This window comes from Takifugu flavidus, chromosome 12 (assembly GCF_003711565.1).
Source record: "Takifugu flavidus isolate HTHZ2018 chromosome 12, ASM371156v2, whole genome shotgun sequence".
Classification (NCBI taxonomy): domain Eukaryota; kingdom Metazoa; phylum Chordata; class Actinopteri; order Tetraodontiformes; family Tetraodontidae; genus Takifugu; species Takifugu flavidus.
The window spans coordinates 9,710,297-9,731,247 of record NC_079531.1 but is presented as its reverse complement, the minus strand read 5'-3'; the positions used below and the strand labels follow the sequence as shown (position 1 = coordinate 9,731,247).

Genomic DNA, 20,951 nt, shown 5'->3' with positions numbered 1-20,951 from the left:
CCTTAAACCTTTCTGATTTATCTGCTCCCTCTCCTACTCATCCTCTTCCCCACAACACATATTCATTTATCTATCTATCTAGCCCCCATCCTCTGCTCTGACCAAACTATCTTATCTGTCCCTCCTTTCTCACTTTAAGAAACACGGTCAACCTGGCCGTGCTAAAGCTCAACGAGCAGGGCCTGTTGGACAAATTGAAAAACAAGTGGTGGTATGACAAAGGAGAATGTGGCAGCGGGGGAGGGGATTCCAAGGTTAGCTCTCTCTGTCTGCCCACCCCACCACTAGGGGGATGGGGTAGGGCTGCTCACGGGTAGACGGCCCGTGACAGTCCCCTACTTCTGGGAGTGTAACACAGGCATCTGCCCCAGTGAACCGTTGTTGCGTTGTCACTGGTGTGTGTCCTTTCACAGAAAAGGTTCAGACCCATTGGCATAAGCACAACATTTGAGATTGTTGAAACACACAAAAAGATGTCACAATATTATTAATAATAAACAAATGCTAAATGCTAAAAAGAGAGCAAAAGATAATAAATACTTAAAGAAAATTTAATAGAAAATTATTTATCTTCATCATTGGAAATCTGTCCCCACTTCAGCAATATGAGTGAAGCACAGCTCATCATCAACAGCTGATTCATCTCTGTAAATGCCTCACCTGAATTACAAGTGCTCTAAGGACAAGAGGGTTTCATGATGAAAAGATGGAAATGGAAAGAGACCAATTACTGTCAAGGTTGGAATATTTGCCTCCTAGTGGCAGCTCTGGGGAGAAAAAGGAAGTGGGAAGAGTGAAAATAATGGCACAAGACAATTCTAAAAAACTAAATGTACTATGCCAGCAACAACCACTAGGTGGGGAAGGATGAATCAAGTTCAGATATGTTCAACTACGACTCTCGTTTTGGAACTCAGTCCATATATCTCCCGTGTTTTAGCAGCTGTTTGACCTTTTTTGCACAAGTAAGTAATTCATTTGTTTAGATTACTGGAAGATCAAATGATTTATTCAGCATTCAAATCTATAAATTAGCTGTTTGTGATGTCCTGGACGTTTTAGCCTGAGGAGAACTGGGATATTTGATGCAGAAATATCAAAGATATTGATGCGGAAATATCAAAGCTCACCAAACTAATCAAGATGCATTACCTTGAATATGTCCATGCAAAACTTTGTGCCATTTCATCTAATGGATTTTGAAAAATCAGTTAAGTTGGTGGAGGCCACAAACATCACAGAGAATCATCATTTGCAGAGCAGGAAGGTCAGCCAAATATGACGTCAGTAGATTTACAGAATGTAAAATTGTCTGCGTCTAGTAGTGGAAGAGATTCTCCCGGTCATAGCACAGAGCAGTTTTGGGCCAATAATCCAGCCTTAACAGTCATTACCTCTTGTCTGTTGAGTGTCAAACCAGCTGGGGCAGGATGGGTGTGTTACTAGAAGTGACAAAGGTGGGTCCCACTCATATGCCTGTAGCTCATCCTAGCTAGCTTCTTGCTCTCCCAGCTCCTCCTCAATGAGCGCACAGACATACTTGGTGGGATCCATGCTAGGTCACTTGATCTTAACAAAATGACTTAATGTGTGACTGCAAATGTGAAATACCCTAATAACATAAAATAACATGACCTATGATGTTATTTATGTTATTTTTACACGCGAAGAACCCCAGTAAACCTTGCAGTTTTGAAACTGAGCGAAGCAGGCGTCTTAGACAAACTGAAAAACAAATGGTGGTATGACAAGGGAGAGTGTGGACCCAAGGACTCTGGAAGTAAGGTCAGTCTCACACTGCCTGAACCTCTCATCCTGAGATTAATGCAGCTACTGTTTGATTAAGCCGAATATTAGAACATATGTGTCAGTCTAGTCGACTGCTTTCATCTTTTTTCTTAGTGGACCCAATTAATCAACATGAGAATACCTCAGTCTTAGAGATAAGGAATATCATGAGCTAATCTCATAGTTTATTTCATCATACCATTTTTGTGGCCTGGCACTTATCTAATTGATAAAAATAAATGCTTTGGCCCTGATCAAATGTATTCACAATAATTAGAGTATATGTGCTCCCATAACATGAATGTAAAATGTGGTAACACTTTACTTGCATATGGAATTATTGTTGTTATACCTGTATTAAAGGTAAAATGTTGAGAAATTTATACTGTTTGTAAAATCCTACAAATGCATTAACTGTGTTGGGGTGAAGTCTTTAGACTTATCAAAGAAAAAGTATCACTTATTCTTTTAAAGTCAGAGAAGCTGAAATTATGATTATGCCATCGTTATAACTGTATAACAGTTTCCCTTATTATTAAACTCCATTCCCTCTGTTTCTAACCAAATAGGATTTATTCATTATTTTCAGAAATGGACTTGAAAGATAAAGAGTTACCATATGTTTACAGTCTACTCTATACCATTTATTTTTGCCTCTGATGAAGATATAAACGTTAATTTCAGAGTAAAAAAGTAGCTTTTACATCACCAACTGCAGTAAAATGTCACCGCAGCTTAACTGACATAGTGCTTTGTGTTTATTTAGTAATGTTATATGATGTGCTAGAGCTTGATTTCAGTCAGAACTGTTACTGTTGTACATATGTAGAGAGTATGTAGAGTGTAGTCTTACTGTGTTAGAGATAGATGGCGTAGCTGTGTTGGTGAGCTCACAAAGACGTCTGTATTCATACAAATAGAATGTAAAATTAGACATTTTTACAACAGATTCTGACACGTCTGTAACATTTTCAATCTCCATTTCTGTGTCTAACTTACCGTATACTTTTCTCTTTCTCTCTCTGCTTTTTCCCTCCTTGGCTGCCATGTTCCCACTTTCTCCCACTTGATTTTCTACCTTCTGTGACTTCCTTTATTTTCAACTCTGTCCGACTCTACCCTTTCATTTCCTTTTGTTTACCTGTCATTTCCCACCATGGTTTTCTGTTGGATCTTCATATCTGGTCCTGTTCTTGGCCCTCACACCTCATCACCAACACCCCCATCCCCCTTCCCCTTCCCGCCCTCCTGTCTCTAGGATAAGTCGTCTCAAGCTCTGAGTCTGTCCAACGTGGCCGGAGTCTTCTACATCCTTGTGGGCGGTCTTGGCCTGGCCATGCTGGTGGCGCTGGTTGAGTTCTGCTACAAGTCGCGAGCCGAGGCCAAACGCATGAAGGTGGACCTTAGCCCCCCCCACTGCCCCAGCCCCTCCCCCAGCACCCAGAATCTAGCCACTTATAGGGAGGGGTACAACGTGTACGGCTCCGAGGGGGTCAAGATATAGGGGTAGGATTTAGTGGCTGCCAAATAGTGGGACTGATGGTAGTTTGACTTTGGTGCTGTAGATTAATGTAATGTGGATGTAGAGGCGGAAGCAAGCGGCCTGTGCTAAATTGTTGTTCTTTCTGTGGTAATGAAGATGTGGTCAAGCATTGTGGAACCAATCAGAGCTTTAATTTAACACAAATGCTTATTTACCACTTAGTTAACCTCTTCGTGATATTTCTCCTTCCCTTTTTGTGAAATTCCTTCAGTCTGACTAGAGTGGATTTCTCCAACAACAAAGTTGGTTCCATCGTCTTTGGCTGCAGATCTTGATGACAATAATGATGTTGGCGAAAGGTTTACTGTCCGCATTCGTGGTGATGCTCTGCACCGATGGCTTCAACAGGCACCTGCATTATAACACATTTGTGAAGGAAAAGGAGTGCACAATATGTCAAAACACATTACTAGTAGCAGATTTTTCTGTTACTATGTAACAGTCAGTCCATCAGGGCAAATATAAACTACAAAAAAACAGTTCTTTATACTAAGGGTGGGGGGGGGGGGGGGGTGCAAACCTTCAGGTCAAATCAAGACTCATTTGTAAGTTTTTATAGTGTAAAGCTTTATAATATTTATTTTATTATTAATCTATGATGCCATTTTCCCTTCAATTTCTTCTTGGCTAATTTATTTGAATGGCCTTGAGTGAGCTAACCACATAATCTAGTGCTTGTCATGAAAATCATTCACAGGGTAATTAAATGAACCAATTCATCGACACCAGTTATGTCTTTTTACTGTTAGAATTTCAGATTTCTGCATTAGTGAAGGTCACACAATGGAAGAAATTAAAGTAACACCCAATAATGGAAGTTGTGCAGCTCTTTTACTGCCACTCAAAAGTAAAAGTAACTAAATTTTTTTATAAACTATAAAAGCTGTTTAAATAAACACTTCATATATAACAGCTGCTTCATTATGTTGCTGTTGTTAATGGTAAAGAGGAAGTAAAGGGCTTTAGAAACCCTCCTCATAGGATGCTGTATGCTCTTATTATACCAGTACTAAATACTGTATTAGTATCAGAAACAACACAGGGAAGCTTAGTTGTGTAGTTTTAATTGAACAGTAATCAGGCAGACAGAAGTAACCCAATTACTGTAAATGTATGTGAATGCCTTTTAGATCTTTAAATTCATATCTAATTTATGGGACTGTATGAGTTTAAAAACATTGACAACAGCTTTGTCAATACTCTTGCTGAGTAGCACAAATTGCCCGACTCAGCATTAGCGGCATAATTTCAGGCTCTTTAGTTGCCTCAGAGTTTGTTTTTATCCAATAGCCGCAGCAACATTGTAACATCACAAAGTCACCTGTGTGTGAAGTGTCACCTTCCTCTGAGCAGTATAGTCAGTCTCACCCTCTCTATAAATCTTAAAGTTTTGTGCGTAAAGGCAACTTCTCATGTTTTCTGTTGGCTTTTTAAGGCCCCCACATTCTAAATCCTTCAAAATCTTCACCTGACTTTTCCTGAAACCCAGGACCCCTGAATGCAGATGTCTATAAACCAAATTGCTTTTTATACTTGTTGCCTGCTTTTTTTAAATAGTTGTGGCTTTATTGAAGTTCTGTGTGTTCTTGGAACCTTTCAGCCTTTACATTTGGGTGCTTTTATGCCAGAGTTGAAGTCAGCCCTAATTGATCATCTCATCTAGTTTGTAGAGATGAAAGAAAAATCTTATACCAGTGATTTTTACCAATACTCATGATAACAACTGTGAGTGTGAAAGCACCCTCTCTAATCATTTGTAGACCATGTGTAGGTGTGTGCATGTGCATGCTGCCTGCATTTCTTGTACAGGAAGTGTGAATATGTCAAATGAAGACCTCCTCTCTACTGTTTCCCTGTTTCCCCCTTCATCTGTCCACATTAGCTGTCTTTTTCTGAAGCCATGCGGAACAAGGCCCGTCTGTCTATTACCGGTAGTGTGGGGGAGAATGGCCGCGTCTTGACGCCAGACTGTCCAAAAGCCGTGCATGCCGACCGCGCCTCCCTCCGACACCCCGGCCTTGCTGTGGTCTCATCAGGACTGCCCTGAAAACCAAATACACCTGCCGTGCCTTAGCAACAAACACACACACCATCACATGTTCATCCATAACACACACTGCAAATACTCAGATACACTAAACACACATTTGACATGCTTGAATACACAGATCCATAGCAAACATCATCATTGTCCATCCTTAGCTCATCTTGCTGCTGCCACTGACCTCTTCTACCGGAGACAACACCTGTGGACGCAACAGTTCAGAGATGTGACCTTCACATTTGCCCGCAGCATTCAATATTTTCCTGAAAATCCAGCACAGACTAAAGAACTATGAGCTGTGAACAAACCTGATCAATTATGATGGCGACACAAGATGATGAGATTGAGAAATAGAAGTGAAAGACAACAAAGCTATTTTGCTACCTGCGCTATAATCAATGTTGGCAAATAGGCCATACCTCTGACAACGCCTTATATAACATGTTCTCATCATCATGGTCATTTGATCTTGCCTGCAAAGACGGACTGACAGGTATTCTCATCTTTAGAAGACCAGAAAACTGTAATCTTGAGCGTTCTGACTGTGTCAACTTGCTACGTTGCCATGGACCCTTTCAACCTTACTACACCAACATGGTTGGTCTCAGTCACAACGTTCACACCAGGTTCAGAAAGAAATGCATTCCTCCAGTAAACACATCATAATGACAGGAGGCACGTGTGTGTGTGTGTGTGTGTGTGTGTGTGTGAGAGAGTGTGTGTGTGTGTGTTCACATGTGTGTGTATGTAAAAGTGATTTTTTCTAAAGGGCAAATGTGTGGTTTAATATCTATGTATAGTGATTGAAATTTAAAAATAAGAACAGCTTGATGTATTTAGCAACCCACAAAGTGATTCTCAACTCTAAACAAAATGTGGGCAATAAGCTGCAGTAATATCTCAGCCCATACATCCAGGATGAGACCCACCAGCTGGTGAAGCGATTCTGCCTCATGTCTCCCTGAATTATGAATTCAAATAAACAGATTCTGAAAGAGTCCAGCCGCAGCATCACTCTGACTCAGTGCTAGGTTGAGAGCCACATGTTTATGGGATGTGCACCACATTTGACCCCGAATCTAAAGTGATTTGTGTGGATGTTGAATTCTCCAACAGAGGCGGACTCTGATGACTTGGCTCACCATTAGAGATGATTTTCCAGTGGCTGGTGGACGGTCAGAAAGCTTCATTTTGAAATTCTTGTAAATAGCTGTAGCAGAAGAGAATTCACTCATCCTTTTATAAGCATATTAGATAACATCGCAATAAAGAATATTAATGCAAATACCACTACTTGTAACTACTACTTGTTATTAATTACTTGAGATATATATATATATATATATATATACATATATATATATATATATAAATATATATCAGAATATACCTACCTGCCGACGATTGTTTGCCATTGCGTTTACTGTCTTCTGTTATCTGACTGTTCCTTCTGGGATTGTTTGTTTGTTTTGATGTCTTTACAACATTGTGTCACATGTCTTTGTGGGTTCAGCCCATCTAATGAGTGTCCACTCACATGGACACACATATGTAAAAGTGCACATCTACACACACATACACACATTTCATACACAGTGTCAACTCAGAATGATCACTACGGCAACGATTTGGATGATTTTTACATTATTTCTGCCTGTTTTTCTGAGTGGCTCTTCACAGCTCTTTTATTGCATTGTTGTGGTTTTAGTCCACCATGTTTTATTGGTGCACTTTAAAAAGAATGAGAACCTTTTAAGAGAGGATGAGCCACTGTGAGTGTTCCACTGTAGGGAAACAATGCTATCTGACATTTAGACTGTAGCATTTGTGTTTCTTGTTTTATGTTAGCTCACTACTTTTTAACAAAGTTTTTTTATTTTTTTTTTTAATCTGTCTCTCAAAAACTGTTCAACCTCAGCAGGGTTAACCACAGCCACAGTAAACCTGGAACCATTATGCAAGGCAAAACTATTGAATACAGAGATGTTGAATACATGACATTACATATCCTGGTGAGAACTGTCTTGTGTGATTTGGACTTTATTATTATTATCATTATCATGGTTATTTTTGTGTGTTCTGCCTCATTCTAACCATCACCTTTCTCGCATGAGGACTCTCCTGGGGTTTCTGACAGAATAGACATCAAAACCTCACAACATAAATGTCTTCTGCTTCCTTTACTGTTACACATCATGTGCATCCATTAAAGTGCAGTTGTCTTATAGAGCTCCATTTCGGCAGTCTAGCTACAGTACCACCCTGCGCAGACACCTGCTCTTTCCTTTAGGTTCTTACTCCCAACTCAAGTCCCGACTGTTGGTCGGACGGCATCTGAGTTTCACACAGTGGATGTGACAGGCCACCTTCTAGTCTCAGAGCTAGTCTAGCTTTTTCCTGACTTATCAATAATGTTTGAGTGAGTCTGTGTATAGTTTAAAGTTAGAGCACCAGAATGGTCCAAGGCTCTATATCTAATCTACCTGTAATCATGCCGTCAGCAACTGGTTCCTGTCAGAGTGTCAGCAGATTTCATTATGTTGGAAGTAAGAATGTTTCCCATCTCCCACAGAACTGAACCCTTCATACTGAGCCATGTAGCATGGCTCTTCATCTGACATCTTTGGTTTCTGTCTCATTTGGTTTGTTTTCTAGTAAAACATCAGTGCTAAACCTGCTGTTTCTGTGTGGTTATTCTGTTCTATGTGCAGCCTTTTGCTACAGACACACCACAGAAACTAAAGTCAGCTCAGCTGACCTTGACAACTGAAATAAAGCGTGAACTTCCCAACAAGCAACAGTGGCAAGGAAAAACTCCCCTTTAACAGGAAGAAACCTTGAGCAGGACCAGGCTCATGTATGGGGACCCTCCTGCTGATGGCCAGCTGGGTAGATGGGGAGGAGAAGGGGGAAGCACAGGTAGAGGAGAGAATAGGCAGAGATCAATCAATCAATCAATCAATCAATCTTTATTTATATAGCGTCTGTTACAATCAAAATTGTTTCAAGGCGCTTTCCAGAATCCCAGGGCCTAACCCCAGACAAGCAACAGTGGCAAGGAAAAACTCCCCTTTAACAGGGAGAAACCTTGAGCAGGACCAGGCTCATGTAGGGGGACCCTCCTGCTGATGGCCGGGTGGGTAAAGAGAGAGGAGAGGAGAGGAGAGGAGAGGAGAGGAGAGGAGAGGAGAGGAGAGGAGAGGAGAGGGAGGGGGAGAGGAGAGGAGGAGAGGAGAGGGAGGGGGAAGGAGAGGAGAGGGAGGGGAAAGGAGAGGAGAGGAGAGGAGAGGAGGAGAGGAGAGGAGGAGAGGAGAGGAGAGGAGGGGGAGAGGAAAGGAGAGGAGAGGGAGGGGGAGGGAGAGGAGAGGAGAGGAGGAGAGGAGAGGAGAGGAGAAGGAGAGGAGAGGAGAAGAAGAGGGAGAGGAGAGGAGAAGGAGAAAGAGAGGGAGGGAGGGGGAGAGGAGAGGAGAACGAGGGGGAGAGGAAAGGAAAGGAGAGGGAGGGGGAGGGAGAGGAGAGGAGAGGAGAAGGAGAGGGAGGGGGAGAGGAGAGGAGAGGAGAGGCACAGAGCACAGAAACACACACAAAAATACACTATACAATGGGTCAGCGGGGCCAGAGGTCATCATGCAGCTCCGAAGGCGGCGATACCTGTAAATGAATAGGGGGAGAGAAGCAGAAAAACTACACAGGAATCAGCATAACTAGTCTGCTGGATGAGGAGGCGGAGAGGAGAGGAGAGGAGAGGAGAGGAGAGGAGAGGAGAGGAGAGGAGAGGAGAGGAGAGGAAACCATGACCCAGTGGGGTGACAGAGGCCTGGTGATCATGTTTCCGGACCCCGGCAGCCTTGGCCTATAACAGCATAGCTAAGATGTGACCTAATAATTAGACAACCCTCTAAATATGATAATTGGTCTGTCTAGGATAATAACTGAAAATACATAATTACAGACAAAAAAGCGCTTTCAAAGAGAAAGGTTTTAAGTCTAATCTTAAGTAGAGATGGAGACAGCCTCCCATACCTGGACAGGGAGCTGGTTTCACAGCAAGGGGGCCTGGTAGCTAAATGCTCAGCCCCTCCATTCTACCTTTAGAGACTCTGGGGACCAGTAAGTAAACCAGCATTCTGAGAACGGAGCGGTCTATTGGGATTATAAGGCATCACTAGCTCCTCCAGGTAGGATGGAGGTAGGCCACTGAGGACCTTGCAGGTCAGAAGAAGAATTTTAAAAATTATTCTAAATTTAATGGGCAGCCATTGAAGAGATGGCTGCAGGCCTATTACAGGCGTAATGTGATCTCTTTTGTCAATACCTGTCAGAACTCTAGCTGCAGCAATTTGAATCACCTGGTGGCTTCTCAAAGAGTTGTTTGGAAACTCTGATAAAGAATTACAATCGTCCAGCCTGTAAATAATAAATGCATGGACTAACTTTTCAGCATTATGCCACGTCAGTAGTTTCCTGATCTTTGCGATATTTCTCAGGTGAAAAAAGGCACTTCTAGAGACTATTTTAATGTGTGAGTTAAAGGACAGATTTTGGTCAAAAGTTCCTCCCAGAGAGACTAGAGGCTAAGGAGATACCATCTAGAGTGATACGAGAAGGAAATTTGGACATCCAAAACTTTGTGTTTAAGACAGGTTTGAAGCTTCACTAACTGCTCTGTCTCCTCCGGGTTCATGGATAAATATAGCTCAGTGTCATCAGTGTAACGATGACAATTTATTCCATGCTGTTGAATGTTTCCTAAGGGGAACATGTATAAGGTGAAAAGGATTGGTCCAAGTACAGAACCTTGTGGAACTTCTTGGCTAACTCTACTGTATGAAGAGGGAACACCATGGACATGAGCAAACTGGTATCCATCTGATAAATATGATCTGAACCAGTCTAGTGCTGTCTCTTTAATCCCAATCATATGTAACAGGATGCTGTGATCAACTGTATCAAAAGCAGCACTGAGTTCCAGCAGAACCAGCATAGAAGCCAGTCCATGATCTGAAGCTATCATTAGCTGAAGATCATTAGTAACTTTAATAAATGACAGGGGTGTGGTGAAACAACACAGCAGTTCCTGACAGTTTTAATAAACAGCTCTATTAAAAGCATGCGGGTAAGGAATCACAACCCTCTGTGGCATGCAAAAAACACCACAAGAGGGCAAAGTCCAAACAAAGACAAGGCAAATACTCTTGAACAGGCACAGAAGGTTGTCAGGTTTACCGGGGCATTAACAGAGAAGTCCAAGGCAGACAGGGTCAAAACCAGTAAATCCAATCAAACAAAGTGTTGGAGAGTCAGGCATGGAGTGATAACAATCTGGCAAGAAATGAATGTACAGCAGTGGCTTAAATAGGCCTAAGAGGGAGCAACAGGTGAAAATGATGAAGGCTGATCAGATGGGTGAGGAGGAGAGGCATGGCAGAGCGAGTGGAATTTTCCACCTCAGCATGAGAGCAGAAGAACAGGCAGTGACAATAAGTGCTGTTTCTATGCTGTGGTGAGTGCTAAAGCCTGACTGAAACATCTCAAACAGGCTGTTTCTCTGTAAGTCCTCCAGGAACTGAGTCACTACCACCTTCTCAATAATTTTAGAGATAAAAGGAAGGATGGATATAGGCCAATAATTTGCTAACACATCAGGATCCAGTGATGCTGTATTAAGCTATCATTGGTAAAACATCCTTCAACAAGTGTGTTGGGATGGGATCTAAGAGAGACGTGGTGGACTTGGATTTATGAATTAGCGAAGACGCCTCAGAAAAATATATAGGAGTGAAAGAGTTTAAGGGCTCGTTGGAGACCCTGTATGTTCCCACAGTCAGCACATCTGGTGATGGTCCAGTGACTGTTGGAATTGCCTGATTAGCTTTTTCTCTGATAGTTAGAACACATGTCTGATCAGTGAAGGAGCTCATGAAGTCTTAACCACTAAGGGAAGAAGGGATACATGGATCTAGCCAGCAACGAAGCGACGACATGCAACTAAATATTTAATCGCTGGCCAGATTGGGGAGGGGACCAGAAAATGCTACGGAGTGGACATCGTTTTTGCATAATTGCACACCGACAGTGGTAACAATATTTTTAAAATAAAAAGATGGTACAGGTGTAAACTAAATAAAAGCACAAAGAATGAAGATATAGCTTTACTACATAGTTCAATGTACTTTAATAATGCACTAAAGGCCCTGCTCAGAATCCGGTAATATTGCATGCTCATTTCACATCAATAAATAAAACTCATATAATACATGAGGCTATCTATTCTGTAAATGTTTATATTTTGCACAATAAAACTTTGTAACATTAATATACTTTCACAACACTTGTCGCAATATGATCAGAAAGGTTTATAAAGCGAATAAATCTGGTGAGAACTTAGACGTTGGTAGAGTTGATCTAAGCTACACTTTAACTGTATTTGGCTGAATGTCATAACGTGTCTGTTACTATAGGTTAAACTTAGTTATGACATAGGAAACATAAACTGACTAGTGAAAAGGTTCATTTAACTTTGTTCCTTTTCAATATATGACTGTGTGAGATATTTCCCTGAGATACTATATAAAAACTCAAATCATAGGCAATTTTTTTATACAAATGATCTGATAAATGTAACCTTTATAAAGGAGCAATATACACCAAATGGGCTTTTTAATGTAACTACATTACATTTAGTATTTGTTTTGAATGAATTAAAACAAGAGTAACATGATACTCGTGTCTCATACAGCAGTGTGAGACTTTGTGACAGACAGGCCGGACAATTCCATGAAGCTTCTATTCTGAGGCTCTCTGCTCTGTGTATTTCACACATTGGTGGTTTCATCTTCTCATAAGAGACAAACTATAGCAGCTTATTCATGTGAGATATGACCCTGCTCCTGTCGCGGCACACAAACATGGAGCCTTCATCGTGGTGTGAAGACCAGGAGGAAACATTTCAGATGATGGAACTGATTGTCCCAGGTGGTGCAGCATGATTGTGTTCCACCTCTGTGTTGTGGAACCGCAGGTATGCTGTATTGCGTCAGTGAGGAGCTGACACTTCTACTGTAGATCACTTATCCGCTTTTCCCATCATCTCCAAGCGCTGCTTCACTCCTCTGCAGAGGCTTCACACTGAGAACTTGTGCTGGTTATTACTTTCCCATTGACCTGGAGATAAAGCCATTTTATAACCATTTTAGAGCAGTTCACCTCCCTCACCTCTTGATCACATAAATCTGAGGGAATACAGAGAAGCAGCGCTCTTACCACTTTTTTGATTTTCTTTGGTTCATTTAATCTGGCACTTCTCTCCCTTCCATTGTCCTTCGTGTGTTCAGCCATTTCCTCATTTCTCATTTGCTTTCAGCTCTGCTCTTTAGTCTTTTTCCTGTGCAAGACATTACTTTCATATCCTGTTTTTCCATCCTTCCTGTCATACAGGAAGATTTATCCTTCAACCACAGATGACACACAGGTCTGTGACTAGTTTAGAGCTCTTTATCTGACTTTATCGCTCATATTAATATGGGATATTTGCCTAGATTTATATTCCTGCATTTTATTCTCTCCTCCCTGAACTGCTGCAGAAAATCTTAGCTAACATCTACATAAATTTATCTCAAATTACAATTATTGTGACGGGTATGGTATGGACCCAAGTGCAGTACAAAGAGAGAGAGGTAGGGGGAGAGATTCACATGTATTATTCACAATTACATTTACATGTTTCAGAGGGAGACAATGGAGATCTTCAACTATTCAAAATCAAACAATTTTCCTAACTAAATACCGGACGTCTCTCACTCCCCAGATGTCTTCAAATCGACTAATTTGTTCTGTTAGTTCATATAAATTAAATAAAAAATCCACGGTCTTCCATATGGATAGCTTAGCCATCCCCGAGGTGACAGCCTGAAAGAAAAACCCTCCCCCAACCCCAGAAACCACCTCTGTGGCTCTGTAGAAATGTTTATAAAAGTCTCTGGGCAATCCATCCAGTCCTGGAGGTGGACCAGAAGCCATCGGTCCCACCGCAGCAGTAAGTTCCTCCATGGAGACGTTAGCGTCCAGGGTAGGCTGGTCCCTCTGGCTCAGCCGAGGAAGTCCCTGCTGTAGCTCATCCTCCCTGGTGCAGTCCTCCGCCCTGTAGAGGGCGCCGTAGAAGTCCACAGTGTGTCTCCTCATCACACTCTGGTCAGCTAATTGGGAGCTCTTAGCATGTTTTAACCTTTTTTCGTCTTTTCTGTCTCAGCATCTTTCTCATCGCCGTCATGTGTTTCTTTAGACGGTACCGTTTCCTTTCGTCGAGGAGGTCGACTCCTACAGCCTTCTGTAACGTCAGCGCACTCTTCAAAAACTTTTCTGGGTCTGGGAAATAATCAGCCACCTTCACAGACTGGACAAAGGTTTCATCCAGGAAGTTGGTGACGTCTTCCAGGGTGTACAGGTCCCCACTAAGGGACTAAGAGTCTGCTACAGACCCACAGTCGGAGTCAGAGTCAGACTCCATCACCTCCTCCCCTCACTCATCAACACTCTGCATCTCAACTGGCTGATCAGTGAGCTGCACACCAGCAGCCTGACCTTGGTCATCACTGACCCCCTCCGCTCCTGTCTGCTCCTCCTGTCTGTACATTCACTCCCATCTGCACCTCCTCTGTTACTCCTGTCTGCACCTCCTCTACTGCTCCTGCCTGCACATTCACTCCCATCTGCACCTCCTCTGCTGCTCCTGTCTCAACACTCATCCCTATCTGCACCTCCTCTACTGCTCCTTCTCTTCCTGCCCTGAATGCAGCTAAACATTCACCAGCTCCTCTTTGCCCCCCTACCTGTCCGCTAGTGCCCCCTCCTGCATCGGCCACCACCTCGTCACCACCGCCACTCTGCGGGGCGAAGTGGCTCGACATGGCGCCGATGTGAGCGCCCTCATTAGCGGGTGTGTGAGGGCAAGCGACACGCTTGTGTCCCACATCCACACACTCAAAACACCTCGTGCGCCCAGAGCTAGCATACACCATGTAGTTTCCTGTAACGGAATTTTAACCGTTTGGAGAAGTAAACAATGAATCTAAGTTACTGCATAGGAGATGGTTTATTCAGTCAGGATACTTGCGCGGATGCATGCAGAGAGATCTCTACTAAGCGTACACAGTTCTGATCTTATATAGTCGAAGGCCCGCCTCCGAGGCACGGACACAGGATGTCTTCACAGCATGTGAGCGCTGCATGCACCGCATGTGTTTGGTGCCTTCACAGCATGTGTTCCGGCTGGTGCAAGACGTTGAATGGCTGAGAATGCCCCCCCCCTCAGTTGTTTGACACAGGTCTCCTTTGAACCTCAGGGCGCCTTTGTTTCCTGTAAATGCATGAGGTGGCAAATGGACTCATCTGCTCTCCCAGTCTCCACCACCCCGCCGTGACTATAATTAGTATCATTTGTCTATGAAATTGTTATAAGTACACCTCTGCATAACATTGTATCCTTATTAATATTAAAGAAAACAAAAAAAGAAAGAAATATAGACCAAAGCAGGATGATTGTTGCCAATATTCGGCACGCTTTGCCGAAAAAACTCAAGCGGCTGATCAGCGTGACTGGGGTGTAATGTCTTTAAGTGACGCCTTCATTTATTTGGCTTCATGCTGTCCTGCCAACATTTTTAGACACAGTAAACACACCGGTCTTTCCTCGTCTCCCACTGTACTGTAGTCGCAGTGAAGCCAAGTGCTATATATGCTTTGTCATGTGATGTGCAATTACACTTTATTCTAGTACGGCAAAAAAAAAAAAACATGTTCTCCGGGGTCACACGCGCCCCCCCTGGCATCGCACTGCGCCCCTCCAGGGGGGCGCGCCCCACTATTTGAGAAGCGCTGGCCTAGACCCACGGTCCTCAGACCACTCACCATCTTTCCAAAATGCTGCAGCTCCGGAGCCTCATTAGATATAAATGGGGGAACACCTGAGACAGTGACCCGAGTGGAGGGTGCAGCGAGCGGGGACACCTGCAGGTACGTGCCATTCAGAGTCACCCCCCTCCCCACCAACTCAGCCACCAGTCATTCCTCTTTTACAAACACCACAACTCCTCTATTCATCCTGGAGGCGTAGGACAGGTTAGCGTGTCCCACCTGGTCTCCGACGGCCAAGAGAACCTCCTCCACCGACACAGATGGGTCGGGTTCGACCTGAACCCCCAGTCGGATTGAAAGGTACGGCGTCACCGAGGACGACATCCCTGCCGTAAAACACGAAAAAACCTTGCTAAACTGCACCAAACCACCCGACAACAACCACCCTGATGAAAGTGCAGATACACCGGCAAGAAGGGGGAGATAGTCGGTAAAAACACTGAAAAACTTACAAAAATTGCAGCATGCGTTCAGCGAGAGAGAGGGAGAGATAGATGGAAAAAGTGGAGAGAGCATAAGAGAAGAAAGGAGAGAGCGTGAGAGAGAGAGGGAGGGGTATATGTGTCTGTGGGGAGGGCGATTCCGCCTGGAGCTGTTTCCATTCCAGCAGATGTTTCTCAGTAAAGATGCTTCACATGATGCAGGAGTTGTTGAAAATACAAGAAGAGAGAGTTGAGATTAAAGTGTTGAGCTGTTCTGTATTGCGTTAAGGCCATAATGTCAACACTGTCTGCCATCGTCATTGCTGTCCTTCACTCTGCCAGCCCAGTCGGTCCACAGCCTTATGCTTCTGCATCTCATGTCTCTCTGCCTACCTCATTGATAAGAATAAAACCAAGAAAGAACTCAATTGTTGCAATAACGTTTGGCTCGGCTGACGTACATGATGGTTCAGGTAAAACAGGTTTGAACGATGGCAATGAGACCAGAGCTCTGCTCAGTAGAACAATGAAAGCAAAAAGGTCTTTTAAGTACAGAGGGAACAGCTCTGCTTTCCTTCCAGCTTCCAGTGTTTTCATCAGGAGTTTTCGCCTCAGCACTAAATACAATGCTGCACTTTGAGGCTCTTATTTGTAATCTGACAGGTAAGACTCAAAATGGCTCTGTCCCAGGCGGCAGCCAGTAGTAGCAGCTCCCTACACTTAATTGTTCTTTTTTAAATTTTCGTAGTGTTTGCTATACTTGTTTGGATTCTTTTCTATTTGGATTTACTTTCTTTCCATTTACAACTGAGTATTCAGACACCATGTTCTGGAGGGTTGAATACTTTTTTCTCTGTTTTGCGGTGCTTGGGTTATTCGCGGCCCCCATCAGCTGTGCCGAGAAGCGGACCGGTATTGTTTACACACGAGACCAGCTGATGGCTCTAAGACCACCATCCTTTGTGGTCGGAGAGAAGTCCCAAATCCCGAAGGAGCTGAGGGGGAAACAACGAGGCAGTAAGGCTGGGGTTAAACAGAGGATGAAGAGGCGACGTTTTAAACCCTGCGTCCCCGCGGTCATAACGGGGAATGGTAAGAAGAAAGGAGGGGGTCTTGCCGTGTTCATTAGCAACAGGTGGTGCAACCCGGAGCATATTCACGTCAAGGAGCGCGTGTGCAGTCCCGACGTGGAACTTATTGCTATTGGACTCCGTCCATACTATTTGCCACGTGTGTTTACTAATGTCATCGCCATCACTGTTTATATTCCTCCGACCGGTAAAGCGAATACGGCCTGTGACGTTATTCACTCTGTCACGGCTGACCTGCAGACTAAACATCCCGGAGCCTTTATTCTCATCACAGGTGACTTCAATCATGCCTCCCTTAAGTCCACTCTCCCTACATTCCATCAATATGTCCAGTGCAGCACGAGAGACAGTAAGACTTTGGATTTACTGTATGCTAATGTCACCAATGCATACACCTCCACTGCACTCCCTCCACTAGGCAAGTCTGACCATAATCTTGTGCTGCTCTCCCCATCATACACACCTGTGGTTCAGCAGCAATCAGTCACTGTGAGGACTGTTATGAAATGGTCTGATGGTGCCATGGACTGTCTGCGGGATGCCCTGGAGACCACCAACTGGTCTGCTCTCTGTGAACCACATGGTGAGGACCTGGATGGACTGACAGACTGTGTTTCTGACTACATCATTTTCTGCACTGAGAACTCCGTCCCCACCAAGAAGGTACGCTGTTACCCAAACAACAAACCATGGGTGACAAGTGACCTGAAGGCCCTTTTGAACAAGAAGAAGAGGGCCTTCACTGCTGGGGACCCGGCTGAGCTCAGGAAGAAACTAGAAGAGAGACTGGAGAGGAACCAGACCAGGGATGTTTGGAGTGGGATGAGGACGATCACTGGTCGCGGCAGGCAGAAGTTCAGTAACCGGGAGGCAGGCAGAATCAGGCAAACAGTCCAGAGGGAGACTGGCTGAGCTCGTGGTCAAAACAGAAGACAGAGGTAATTTACCGGGGGTCAGGCAGAACAGGCAGGTCGTACAAAGGCAGGGTCGATACTGGGAAGACAGGTAGGTAAACGCTGGAAAATCTTGCATTGCAGAGAACAATCTGGCACCGAGTGAGTGTGAGGCTGGAGAATATATACTGGTAGGTGAGCTGATTGATGAGTGAGAGCAGGTGTGTGATCAGTGACTGAGAGTGGGTGTGGCGATCAGAGGGAGTGGTGTGAGCAGGGCAGTGGAAAAGTACTGAGTCCATGGGCTGTGTGACATCCTGCCTGGTCCCGGTGCCGAAGAAGAGCCATCCTGTGGCACCGAGTGATTACAGGCCAATAGCACTGACCTCCCACATTATTAACGTCATGGAGCGGCTGGTGCTGACACACCTCAGACCTCTGGTGAGTCCCTTTCAAGACCCTCTGCAGTTTGCCTATAAGCCCAAGGTGGGGGTTGATGACGCAGTGATATACTTGCTACAGATGGCTTACTCCTCCTTGGACAGATTAAACACCACAGTGCAGGTCATGTTCTTTGACTTCTCTTCTGCTTTCAACACCATCCAACCAAGACTGCTGAGGGCTAAGTTGGAGAAGATGCAGATGGATGCTCCCCTTGTTTCTTGGATCGAGGACTACCTGACAGGTGTCTGTGAAGATTCTCAATCATCCAGGTCATTGTATCCAAGGTAGTTTTTTATGTCAACTGGACTGGGTTTCTTCTCTTGAAGACGTTTCGCCTTCTATCCAGAAGCCTTCTTCAGTTCTGAAATCGCTGGGGAGAGAGCTTGAAAATATATAGCCCCTGTGGACCATCTGCATGCTAATGATCTGGGTGGTCACCTGAGAGTCGTTAGCAGGGTCGTTGGTCGGGTCGTTCACCTAGTTTCTGTTGAGGTGTCTCCCCTGTGTCTGCTGGATCACATGGTGGTGAGTCACTGGGTCTCCTGGAATGGTGTGAATGTTTGTTTTGCTGTTGGAAGGAGTGAAGGACTGCATTGTATGTGGGTGATAGGAAGTGCCTCAGGCCACCACCTCTGTTTAAGGATGGTTTTTCCAATTTGACATGGATAGCTTCCTTGACACCCCTTTCAAACCAGCGGTCTTCTTTGGCCAGTATCCGTACTTGGCTGTCCTCGAAGGAGTGCCCACTCTCCTTTAAGTGTAAGTGGACTGCTGAATCCTGACCCGAAGAGGTGGCACGTCTGTGTTGTGCCATTCTTCTGTGGAGAGGTTGTTTGGTTTCCCCAATGTACAGTTCCTTGCATTTCTCCTGGCACTGTATTGCATAAACAACATTACTTTGTTTGGGTCCTGGTGTCTTGTCCTTTGGGTGTACTAACCTCTGTCTGAGAGTGTTGCTGGGTTTGAACTGAACCGGTATGTCGTGTTTCTGGAGGATCCTCTTAAACTTCTCAATGACTCCGGACAGGTAGGGGATCGAAACGCTGCGGCGTTTGTTTCTCTCCTCCTCTCCTTTGCTGGGATCTCGCTTTCTTGAGGTTTTGGTGAAGGCCCGGTCTGGGTAGCCGCATGTTTTGAGAGCTCTCTTAATGTGGTCCTGTTCCTTCTTTCTGCCTTGGGATGTGGTGGGTATTTCTCTGGCCCGGTGTTGAAATTGCGGACAATCATGGTCAATCCCTCCCACCCCCTCCATAACACAGTGGACAAACTGAGAAGCAGCTTCAGCAACAGACTCCTGCAGCCTCGCTGCTCTAAGGAACTGTACAGGAAGTGTAAAGGAAATTATTTTTTACGTTGTTTTGTTTAGCATAGATCATTTAAACCAGTAAGGTCAAGCGAGTTCATTTGATGATGCTTGTGCAGGTGTACGAGATGTCACGAGTTGTAGAACAAATCACGAGTTGTAGAACAAAGACTCCTTAGAAAATGATGAAGATGTGCGAGTCAGCAACCTTCAAAATGCTACAGTTTATCATGCTAACCTTGTGACGATGAAGTAAGTAGATGGAAAAGTACTGAGAGAAAGGCGTAGTCGCTAAGCATTATAAAAGGGACATGTTTGTTACACTGGGCAGAGATCTCTCTGCATGCTGTTGTTGCATGTACTCTGACTGACTTATTAAACTCTTAAAAGCAGCATTTTCACTTTGTGTTAACTGAAGAAAATCCTCGACAGAAGTCATTCCTGCCGTCCGCCATTAAACTCTATAATTAACCCAAAACTACTCAACAATAATTGTGTAATGTTTATGTTGTAATTTTATTTCTATTTTATTCTACATTTATGTATATATGCTTATAATGCTTATAATATGTATATATTATATTATGTATATTATATATATGCTGTATATATGCTTATAATGTTCTAATCTTATTTGTATTTATTTATCCTGTTTCTATATCCTGCTATACTGTAAATGGGTAATATGCAATATGTTCTCTGACATATTTGTAACACACACTCATCACTTCATACAAAGGGGCGGGTAGAATAGTACAGCCTCCTGCCTCATGTTGTTGTGGTCCTGTCCTGCTCCCAAACTAATCCTGACCCAATGAGATCCCTGAGGCTCTGTTGGGGTGTCTGGCTCCAAGATGCTAGCAGCAAAGCCTTTAATGTTGATTACAAGCAGGGACTCCATTAACCTGGCTCAATCTGGCAAATTTGGATACCAAGCCAAAACCTCGAATTCATGTTTGTGCTACTGAACCCTGTGTGCTTTGTGGCAGAAGCCATTATCCTGCTGAAGGACGACGCAGCTGTGTTACCATAAGAGGGGCTACAGTGCTAAGGGAGGTGGCATGTGTCAACAAGCATCCTCATGGATGGCAGGATCCAGGTTCCCCGGGCCAACATTGCCCAAAGCTTACCTTCCCCCACAGTGCATCCCCTCTCCGTGTGTTCCACAGATAAGCGATGCAAAAGGAAAGGAAGATTATCAGACCAGACCTCATCCTGCCTCTAACACATGAACATGGAGGGGAAAATACATCCCAGGTGCCACATCAAAACTTGGTCACTTTCCTTTGGAGCCACAGAAAGACTTTGTGGTGATTGGTGTCCAATTCGCCTTCTGAATACTCTTAATTACATTTTGCTCTTCCTCTCTGCTCAAGAATCAGGTCATAAACCTTAATAGACAGCATTTTATCAACAATAAACCAGTTTTAGAGCTAATTGGCTTCTCATGCTTCACTTGATGACAGTTTCATGTTGTCCCTCGAGTTCTTTAAGGTGTTTTGCACTGTCCA

General features: G+C 44.0%; 1 protein-coding gene and 1 long non-coding RNA gene across 14 annotated transcripts in view; one reads left to right on the top strand and one right to left on the bottom strand.

Moving 5' to 3' along the window:
- gria4a (glutamate receptor, ionotropic, AMPA 4a) overlaps positions 1-8,048 on the top strand; it is an 85,239-nt gene extending 77,191 nt beyond the window's left edge. For 4 of the 13 annotated variants that reach the window (XM_057050675.1, XM_057050676.1, XM_057050681.1 and 1 more), the window contains 3 exons: positions 1,671-1,785; positions 3,047-3,184; positions 5,214-8,048. In XM_057050675.1, the coding sequence (XP_056906655.1) occupies positions 1,671-1,785; positions 3,047-3,184; positions 5,214-5,378 (418 nt within the window). In that variant the 3' untranslated portion in view covers positions 5,379-8,048. Of the gene's footprint in view, positions 1-139; positions 255-1,670; positions 2,355-3,046; positions 3,295-3,542 lie in introns of those variants that run through there. The other 9 variants (XM_057050680.1, XM_057050678.1, XM_057050679.1 and 6 more) reach the window with 9 other exon arrangements.
- Positions 8,049-11,522: 3,474 nt separating this feature from the next.
- LOC130535572 (uncharacterized) lies at positions 11,523-12,954 on the bottom strand. The gene is made up of 2 exons (XR_008953165.1): positions 12,639-12,954; positions 11,523-12,539 (listed from the first exon to the last, which is right to left on the bottom strand). It is a non-coding gene; the product is annotated as an uncharacterized LOC130535572 (long non-coding RNA).
- Between the last annotated feature and the right edge of the window lie 7,997 nt (positions 12,955-20,951).